General features: G+C 40.3%; 1 protein-coding gene across 1 annotated transcript in view; it reads left to right on the top strand.

Moving 5' to 3' along the window:
* LOC109923952 (apoptosis-resistant E3 ubiquitin protein ligase 1) overlaps window positions 1-7,681 on the top strand; it is a 60,150-nt gene extending 52,469 nt beyond the window's left edge. Inside the window, 3 exon segments of the mRNA XM_048600036.1 lie at window positions 1,633-1,734; window positions 2,727-2,902; window positions 5,701-7,681. Of these exon segments, the coding sequence (XP_048455993.1) occupies window positions 1,633-1,734; window positions 2,727-2,902; window positions 5,701-5,803 (381 nt within the window). The 3' untranslated portion in view covers window positions 5,804-7,681.
* Window positions 7,682-10,952: the final 3,271 nt, after the last annotated feature.

Below are 10,952 nucleotides of genomic sequence, written 5' to 3'. Positions count from 1 at the left end.
AGAGCTGGATGAACACAGCAGGCCAAGCAGCATCATAGGAGCAGGAAAGCTGACCCCCTTCCCCTCCCCCCATTTCTGATGAAGGGTCTAGGCCCGAAACGTCAGCCTTCCTGCTCCTATGATGCTGCTTGGCCTGCTGTGTTCATCCAGCTCTACACCTTGTTATCTCAGATTCTCCAGCATCTGCAGTTCCTATTATCTCTATATTCTGTAAAGAAGTTTGGTCTGCCAGAGTCATAGAATCCCTATAGGTGGGAGCAGGCCATTCAGCCCATCGGGTCCATGTCAACCCTCCGAACAGCATCCTATCTAAACCCAAACCCCAGTGCTATCTTTGTAACCTTGCATTTCCTGTGGCAAATCCACCTAGCCTGCACATCCTTGGAAACTATGAGCAATTTAATATGGCCAATCCACCTAATCTGCTTTGGACTGTGGGAGGAAACCGAAGCAGCCCCATACAGACACAGGGAGAACAGTCAAACTCCACACAAACAGTCACCCAAGGCTGGAATTGAACCCGGGTCCGTGGCGCTATGAGGCAGCAGTGCTAACCACTGAGCCACTGTGTTGTCCACCTTCTACCCATGGGTTTAAGAATCATACACACACAGTTTGCTGACTTACTCTCCCTCTCCCTCTCTCTCTCTCTCTCCCCCTCTCTCTCTCTCTGTTCCCATCTTATGTGTCTTTATGGATGAAGCTTCATTCCCAGTAATTTAATGCAACAGTGCACTACATATCCAATACCTTGACGCCCGGAAAGGCCTTTGAAAATTTTCCGTCACAAGCAAACAGACTGAATTAGTTTGTTTCTCCTTTTTTTGGGCCGTCTTTATATCTTTCTATACAGATGTGCCTAGACTCTTATAAATATGTATATAATGTGTTACAAGCTAAATTCAGTCAACTTATTTCTTCTTGTATCTTATTTCATTTTTTCCAACCTATTTATGCCTGCTCTTCAAAAATCCCAGGAGTGCTGTCATCACTTTCTCAGCATATCCTTTATCCAAATCACCCTAAGCTTGCAAGTTGCAGCTTCTCCGTTTTCAGCCATGAGTTCAAATGCTGTACTTATCCAGTGTGATACTGAGATCGTCCAGCTGAAAGCAGGAAATACGCAATGAATGTCAGTGGTCTTGGAAAGAAACAGGCAGTGTTTCATTTGAAACAGTAGCCTTTCTTTCTCTTTCGTATGCTTCTACCTTTTCTTTAGATTATCAGCATTTACAATTACGCCTTTTGTCATTGAATTGTAGCAGTTCTTTCACCAGGTATTTCTTCTAACCGCTTTTGAATCTGCTCTCTTAGATACAGAACATATATTATGTAACAAGTCATACAAAGCTTTCATTTCCAAACAGCTGCCAACTTTTTCAATTATAAATTCCTATGCCTACAGTTATAATGGCAACAGACTATGTGAATTTGTCATCTTCAATTACACTCTCCCACCATTTGTTTCCCTATTTCTTTCTAAGCAATAGCCTAATCTTTTACTGTGCACTCTTCAATACTGAGACTGGAAAATATTACCCTATCTCCGACTGGTATCTTTTCCCTTTCCCTTACCCTTTTTAATTTTTTTTTGGATGTTAATGAAACTTGCTTTGATTCTGATTGTTAAATTCTGACCTCCAGCTGTTGATGTGTGGGACTGGCAACATCAATGTACCTGATTTCAAGACCCATGCTGTCATTGTTGGAGGGACCTGGCACTTCAGAGAGAAGGTAAACCAGAGCGAATGACAAATTGTGGAGCTATAACAGGGGTTGTTGGTACAGCTCAGGGCTTTCAGTATTGGAAGCAAACAAAGGGTTTTTTTATGAAACACAAAATATTTGAAATGTTTAGCCCCAAAAAATGCTTTGGGTGTATGTTCTTTATTTCATCAGAACAAACTTTTAACTACTTAATTCACCATTTACAAATGTTTATTATAGCAATCATCTGAAATGGGGCAAGTCTTGCTTGCATTTGTATGTTGGATGATGGGGAGAGGTCTCAATGTCAGTGGAATGACAAATATTTTTTAATTGTCATGATCGAGGAATAGAGAATGTCTCATTCAGGAGCTTTGATGTCCAGGAACTGCAGCCAGAATAGTGACATAAGAACATAAGAACTTGGAGCAGGAGTAGGCCGTCCGGCCCTTCGAGCCTGCTCCGCCATTCAATAAGATCATGGCTGATCTTTTCACGGACTCGGATCCACTTACCCATGTTCTCACCGTATCCCTTAATTCCTTTATTGTTCAAAAAAAGATCTACCTTATCTTTAAAAACGTTTACTGAAGTAGCGTCAACTACTTCACTGGGCAAGGAATTCCATAGATTAACAACCCTCTGGGTGAAGAAGTTCCTTCTCAATTCAGTGCTAAATCTGCTCCCTCTAATCTTGAGGCTATGCCCTCTTGTCCTAGCTTCACCTGCCAGTGGAAACATCCTCTCTACTTCTATCTTATCTATTCCCGTCATAATTTTATATGTTTCTATAAGATCCCCCCTCAATCTTCTGAATTCCAATGAATATAATCCCAATCTACTCAGTCTCTCCTCATAAGCCAACCCCCTCAACCCCGGAATCAACCTAGTGAACCTCCTTTCCACCGCCTCCAGTGCCAGTACATCCTTTCTCAAGTAATCAAATCATAGTTGTGAGTAAGATAGTCAAAATTCTTAAAACTCTGCTGTTTCTCTTTTTTTCCCCACCCCACCCACAGGTAATGAAGTGGTTCTGGACAGTAGTGTCCAGTTTTACACAGGAAGAGCTTGCTCGATTGTTGCAGTTCACAACTGGGTCTTCCCAACTCCCTCCAGGAGGATTTGTGGCAATGTGCCCATCTTTTCAGATCATAGCAGCGCCTACACAGAGTACCTTGCCCACAGCCCATACTTGGTAAGTAGCTAGGCAAAAGGAATACTGCTGGGCTGTAGTTGCGTGCATATGGCATATGCATTTTCTCCTGAGGTTCTCTTTTCCAGCCACTGAAAATGGCACTGTGCACTTCTTTGCATCCACTCAATTCTCTGCCTGAAGAACTACCTCCTAATCTAAAGTTAGGAAACACTTCTTGGCAAGCAGAGTGGTGGAAATGTGAAACACACTGCTACAGAAAGCTTAACTCCATAAATAGCTTAAAAAGCCTGAGATTGACAAATCATTGCAAGACAGAAAGGCATTCAAACATACACGGAGCCAAGGTGGCTGGATAAAATTTAGATACAGATCGACTATGATCTCATTGAATAGTGGAGCAGACTCGAGGGACTGAATAGCCGATTTCCTGTTTCTGCGCTTATTTTTCTTCTTTCATGGGATGTGGGTGTTGCTGGCAAGGCCAGCAATTGTTGTTCAACCCTAATTGCCCTTGAACTGAGTGGGTTGATAGGCCATTCCAGAGACAATTAAAAGCCAACCCGCATTGCTGTAGGTCTGGAGTAGCATGTAGTCCGGACTAGGTAAAGAAAGCAGACCTCCTTCCTTTTAAGGACATGAGCAAACCAAATGTTTTTCTTTAATGACAATTGATGAATAGTTTCATAGCTACCTTTACTGAGGTCAGTTTCCAATTCCAGATTGATCAACCAAATTCAAATCCACCAACTTGTCCAAACGTGCAGATTAGGTGAATTGGCCATGCTAAATTGCCCAATAGTGTCCAGGGATGCGCAAGTTAGGTGTATTAGCCATGGTAAATTCGGGGTACAGGGATAGGGTTGGTAGGCTGAGTCTGGGAGGGATGCTGTTCGGAGTGTTGCACACTCAATGGGCTGGACGGCCTCTTTCCACACTGTAGGGATTCAATAATTGTAACTTCAACAGTGACATCAAATCATAATCGTGAATAAGATAGTCAAAGTTCTTAAAACTTGAACTCTTGCCCCATTAATTTAGTTTACTAATTCAATGAGGTTACCACTCTGCCCTTATAAATGCTGTCGGCACCACTTCTCAGATGAGCAAAAGTTATGAAGTGTAGTACACAACTGAAATTGCCTTTTCAATAGCAGAAACCCTAGGGCTTGGGGCTGAGCTAAGGGCACCAGTAGCAACAGCAGTCGGTAATGAGAGGGCTTGGGGAAAAAGAATTGTTCCTCTCCTTTCCTTTCATAGGAGCACAGACGAGGTTTTTAGGAAAGTGCATGATGCACAAGGAACACTAGATAGGAATAGGAACAGGCAACTAAGTCTCATCATAGCTATTTCTTGGGCCTCATGGTACTTGAAAATGTGGTGAATTGGATCCATAGTTGGTTCAGTGACAGAAAATAAAGGATAAAGTTTGATGGATAAAGCAATTTCCAGGGATGTTTCACAGGGCTCAGTGTTGAGTCCCTTGTTGCATATATATATATGGTTTGGATTTGAATGTGGATTTGGAAATCTGCAGATGTCACAAAAGTTGGCCACATAGTTGATAGTGAACAGCTTGCTGTTGACTGTAGAATGATATCAATCATTTGATTGAGTGGTTGGAAAAGTGGTAGATGAAATTCAAACAGGCAAAGTGTAAGATGACACCTTTGGGGAGGGCAAACAAGGTAGAAACCCTCAACTAATTTCAAGAGTGCCTGGATTTGAGGAGCGACTGGCCAGGTGCTAGAAGGTGGGATAAGAAATGAACAGTGAACCTTTCTCCCATTTGTAGCTGATTGGCCTCTTTCTGTGTGATAATTCTTCAGTGGTTTGAATATAGGCCTTTGATGCAATGCCTCCGATGCAAGTTTATTCTTCTCTAAACATGAATACTGTATTGTTGGTGTGGTCTTGGCAAAGTTTGTACAATTGCAGAAACACTTCCTCCTCCTTCTCCAATCCCCTTTACTATAAAGCCTGAAGTGCCATATGCCTTCCTGATTACTACTTGTGCCTGCAAGTTAACTTTCTAGATTTCTTGTACAATCATGCCCAAGTCTCTCCGAGCATCAACATTTGTAAGTTTTTCACATCCTTTTTAGGAAAAAGTCTGCTTTTTTGCTCTTAAACCATATAGAATAACTTCCGCACATTATATTCCATTGCCAACTTAGGTATCTCTCCTGTAACCTCTCTGTCATTCTCACAACTTGTATTTTCATCTAGTTCTGTAACATTCAACAAAAATTGATACATTACACTCTGTTTCTTTCTCTCAGACACTAGCATAGAGCATAAAGATCTAAGCCTCCAGCACTAATTCTTGTAACATACAGCTGTTCAGTCTGCCAACCTGAATAAATACACTATTTGTGCTTCTTCTTTGCTTTATTTCCTATCCATTAACAAATCCTCTTTCTGTGCTAATTTACCAAACCAATTTATGAATCCTTATGTAGGACGGGGTCATGGGGTATAAAGAAAAGCATAATGTGAATAGCAATGAAATGTAGAGGAGTGTACATAAATGGAGGAATTGGTGTTTGGAATGAAAAGTAAAGACTGCTGATAAAAGGGTGTGATAAATTCTAAAACAACTTCTCCAATGGATTTTCAGAAAATTAGGCATTTCAGGGAATATTACAGTACTCCATAGATTATTTTTTTCCTTTAAACCCCATTTGTGCAGATACCAGGACAATATTTCAAATACTAATAAAATGATGCCTGTGGTTGATCTCCAAAGCACGGGTTTTGTTAACAATAGTGGAGCAAAGAGTGTATTAACTGTGAATGAATGATTTTTGTATTGACCAATTTTCTTTATTCATATCTAGCTTTAACCAGTTGTGCCTTCCCACTTACGATTCCTACGAGGAACTACACAAAATGCTGAAACTGGCTATTAATGAAGGCAGTGAAGGATTTGGGATGCTGTAATCATGACGCTTTGGGACGCGATAAAGTGAACCTATTCTCTGGTATGCTGGGAAAAATACAGGGTCCAGGGCCTGCCAATTTAAGATTGACATGGTTTGCCTGTTTATCTACCACTTCCAAGACAGAAATGGATTGAGCAATGGTATTCCAACCTGATTGTTCTGTTGCTGAAAGATGGTGAGGTGATCAGCATGCTCCACTCAACACTTTTCAAACTCCACCTGTAATGCCAAGCACTCCGAAATGAAGAGGGATGTTTTTCAGGTTCCGTGATCAGTATCGTCCTTCTGCATACTTGTCTGATTTACAAATAACTCGACCTGGGGAGATTGTTTTCAAGACTTGATCATCTGATTGAAGGTTTGTTAGGAAGCAGGAAAAAACATTGAATGCTTGCAAGCAACTACTAAAACTGTGTCAATTTATTCATGTAGCACACAACATTCTTTGTCAAACAGTATTTTGAGCACACACTGAAAAGGATTTGATACATGGACTTGCAATTGCAAGCTATTGAGAGTTTTTATGATTTTTGCATTGACCTTGGTACTAGGCATTCAACTGTGAAAGAAACCAAAAGCAATGCCAGGTTCTAAGACCTGTCTTCTAGATTGTCCTATTCACTGAACTATAGTCGTGCTGTTGGCCTCCTCCTTGATGAATGGCAGTTACAACACGTCTCTCAAATCTTAAAATAACTGCGTTTTTTTCCATAAGCTGCGTCTTGTTGCTGAACTGCTGAGACAGGTGCCAGTCACAGATTTTCAAAAGGGAGGTGCTGTTCTGATTTTCTGATTTTCCGATTTCACTCATTTCCCGTTTGACTCTTAGTAAAGTTGAAGTACAGATGCTGGGAATGTGAAGTAAAACCAGCATGCCGGAAATAACTCGGCATCTATGGAGAGAGCAACAGAGTAAACGTTTCAGGGCAATGAACTTCCATCAGAATTCACGCAACTTTCAGGATTATGTTCAATAATTAAGATAGTGAAGTAGACGAAGTAGGAGTTAATCACCAACGAATGGGATTGAAATGTGAGAGCACAAACTGTCTCCAGTGCATTATAGTAAATAGAGTACCATCTAACATTCACCGAAAAATCCAAAATCACTAGAGATAGAAAATAAGCACTTCTTCTAATTCGCAATTATATGTTAAATTTTTCTTAAGAAGTTGTTATTAGGAGCCTTGTCATGAGGACCTCCTTCAAAAGAAGTGATTATTTTACATAGTTGAGATTAAGCTAATGCATGTTATATCAGGTTGTGCTATACTACAGATGATTTTAGTTGGAAGTTAGTAATTATTTTGTGGGTTATCTAATATGAGCAAAATGCTGTTTTAAAGGCAGGTTTCGCAATGCAACTGGAAGCCAGCTGGGCCGAATGGATCTAGTCTTTTTATTACTACAGGGATATCACAAGCTGAAGTACAGAGGTTGGTGATTGTCTCTGTCTCTGGTTTCAGATCTCAGCTAGGATGATGCTTGTATTGTCTACAAAAAACAAAAGTAGACTTCAAAATCAGGGTTTTTTTCTTTGTTGTGGCCTGTTTTTAATCACCCATTCAAATACCAGTAATAAGGAGGTACGTAGTTTATATGTACCATTAATTATCCTTCATCCATTGTCTGTGAAAAAAAAATCATGTGCATTCCTGCATACTCACCTCACAGATGGTAAGCTTTCACTCCAGATCTTCGAACACACAAGAAAAGTTGTGACCATAAACAATCGAAGCATATTTGTAGTTCACAGCATTTATTGTAACTTGACTTCTTAATGCACACATGGAAGAAGAAATTATGACCTTCCTTCTTTTATATATCTGCTATATTCCTCAACCATGTCACAATAATTAAATGCATTTTATTTCTAGAGCTTGCAAGAAAGGTTCACTTATTGTTTTGGTTTTGTTGCTGGGATTTGATGTTTTCTGATAGTGAGTAACCTGAGTTTGGATGGTACTATTTGATGTCATCAGTTTGGGCAAGTTAAAGTGGTTGCTTAAAGGAACAACAAAATTATTGAAGTAGAAGCAAGCTATAGCATCTTTATGTTCCACATTAGAGCCTCTGCTAATATGTCAGGCATTTACCCGGGTGAGTTGGTTAGCTCAAATGAATGTTTTACTGTTGGAAGTAAAATCATGCACTTTATGAAGTTAAAAGGACTTTTGGTTTCAAACTGCTTTCACTCCCTATCATTGCTTGCCTTTTAGTAAATCTTCAGATGGTTTTGAACAGTTCCTACAAACATGTAACATTGGCTTTGAAAACTGTTGAAAGAGTTTCTGAGCTGAAGTGATTGCACTGCTCTATCAATCTACGAGGCACTTTCAGCCTCTGTGATGATCTGAAGGTACGAGTGATTTAGAAGTTCACAAGGCTGATTCTTATAAGACGTCCATTTTGTGTGAATAATTGTGGAGTTATTACAAACGCAGGTCTGATTTGTGTACTTGTATTATCCAGAGTTTTAACTTTTAATACAGTTCTTCAGGCAGCTAAATGCAAGCTACTGTGTTGTACTTTGGAGATGAGATTTTAAATGAATTAGGGAGTTATCATGATCTGCACCTGAGTGTTTGATGCAACAAAATGAAACAAGACTACTGCAAAGACTACTGTGCATTCGAAGTGGAAGTTTGGAGTGGGAGCAAAGCTTCAAAATGATGCAAAAGTTTCAAGTTTGAATTGAGTTTTGCGTGGAAGACTAACTTCAAAGAGAAGTGAAAGAATGTCTGACCATTTTTCCTTCAGTATCAAGTTGGTTCCTGACTCTCAACTTGGACTATGGGAATAATTGTAGCAAGAACAAAAACAGAAGTTGCTGGAAAAGCTCAGCAGGTCTGGCAGCATCTGTGAAGAAAAAATCGAGTTAACATTTTGGGTCCGGTGACCCTTGTGATATGGCTGTAGAAACGAGTTTTAGCAAATACTTGGTCAAACACCAGGAATGACAGTGAAATTAGTGTCAGTGAACAAGAAGAAAGATTGAAACGGAAATCCCGTCTGAAAGAGGAGCAGAACTTCTTCAAGATGGGCGTGCCTAGAAGAGATATGGCAGTGAGTTAATTACTAAATAAAAACTGAAAGAACTTGCAGATGTTGTAAATCAAGAACAAAAACCAGAAGCTGCTGAAGAAGCTCAGCAGGTCTGCTGCATCTGACCCTTCCTGAAGAGTCACTGGACCCGAGATGTTAACTCTGATTTTTTTCTTCTTCACAGATGCTGCCAGACCTGCTGAGCTTTTCCAGCAACTTCTGTTTTTGTGCCTGATTTATAGCATCCGCAGCTCTTTGGGTTCTTAATTGTCACAAGAATATGATTGAGACAAAACCCAGACGCGACTTTGCAAAAATGAGTTGTGTCTTTGCGGAAGTAAAGTGCAGAAATACTTTCAAAGTAGCACATTGTTAGGTGAAACTGAGCATGAACGTGTACATAGTTCAGGGGTTTCTTTTAGTACCATTGTAGATATTAGTTTGTTATGAGAGAGAGTGCATTTAAGACAGCCACTAAGGGTCTAGGCCCGAATCGTCAGCCTTCCTGCTTCTCTGATGCTGCTTGGCCTGCTGTGTTCATCCAGCTCTACACCTTGTTATCTCAGATTCTCCAGCATCTGCAGTTCCTACTATCACTAAATGGTAAAGCTCCCTAGAGTGTGATCTCTCCTAGTTCATTCATGCAAATAGATTTTGTGCACTGTATGTGTTTCTTCTAGTACTATTGTTTTTAATGCAGATTTTATTTTACCAGAAAAACCACATTACACAGGATTAAATTACAAAGCTTTTTTTACAAAAGGTGGAGCTAACATAAAAGCAAGTTCTCATTGTGAAATTAAGCAATTTTTGAAGCAAATTTTATTTAATTCGCAGATTCTTACAATGCAGAAAAGACCTTTTTGCCCATCGAATATGCACCGACATGACTACCACTAAAAATGTGCTAATCCCAATTTCCTGCACTTGTCCCATATCCTTGAATGTTATGATAGCTCAATTGCTCATCCAAATATTTTTTAAAGGTTGTAAGATTTCTAGCCTCTACCACCTTCCCAGGCAGTGCATTCCAGATTCCTACCACCTGCTGTGTAAAAACGTTTTTTTCCCAAATCACCTCTGAATTTCCTGCCCCTTGCCCTAAAACTCTGCCCTCTCGTGATTGACTCCTTCAACCAAGACGAACAGTTGCTCTCTATCCACCCTGTCCATACCCTTCATAATCTTATCCACCTCAATCCAAGCCTATCTAGTCTCTCCTTCTAGCTCAATTTCTCCATCCCAGGGGCAACCTCCTGGTGAACCTCCTCTGTACTACCTCTAGTACTATCACATCTTTCCTGCAGTAAGGTGACAAGAGCTGCGGATAGTTCTCCAGCTGTGGTCTAACCATTAGTGCTGTCACATCTTTCCTGCAGAGAGGTGACAAGAGCTGCGGATAGTTCTCCAGCTATGGTCTAACCATTACTCTGTACAACTCCAACATTACCTGGTAAAAACTGTGAATGCTCTTAAAACAGAAATTGCTGGTAAAGCTCAATGGGTCTAGCAGCATCTGTGGAGAAAATCAGAGTTACCATTTCGAATCGAGTGATCCTTTCTCAGAACTGAGGAAGTTCTGAGGAAGAGTCACTCGATATGAAATGTTAACTCTGATCTCCGTCCATAGATGCTGTCAGACTTGCTGAGCTTTTCCAGCAATTTATTGTTTCCAACATTACCTCCTTGCTTGTATACTCAATGTCATGACTGATGAAAACAACTGTCCCATATGCCTCTTTAACTATACTATTCACATGCTCTGCTGACTTCAGGGATCTGTGAATATTTACCCCAATATTCCTCTCTTCCAGTAAACTATTCAGTGTCCTGCCAATCATCTTGTTTCTTCCTCCAAAGTATATCACCTTGCACTTATCAGGGTTAACTACCATCTGCCACTGGTCTGCCCATCTAGCAAACCCATCTATATCTTCTTGTAACCTACAGCCATCTCCTTCACTATCAACCACTGCCAATCGTGGTGTCATCTGCAAATTTGCTTAACATTTCCCTCTGCTTTTCATCTATATCATTTATATATATAAAACAAACAATAAGGGTCCCAGTTCTGCTCTTTGTGGTGTAGCACTGGACTCTGG

This window comes from Rhincodon typus, chromosome 8 (genome assembly GCF_021869965.1).
Source record: "Rhincodon typus isolate 14 chromosome 8, sRhiTyp1.1, whole genome shotgun sequence".
NCBI classification, from domain to species: Eukaryota; Metazoa; Chordata; class Chondrichthyes; order Orectolobiformes; family Rhincodontidae; genus Rhincodon; species Rhincodon typus.
Note: the sequence above shows the minus strand (reverse complement) of the source record. Positions and strands in the feature narration are given on the sequence as shown.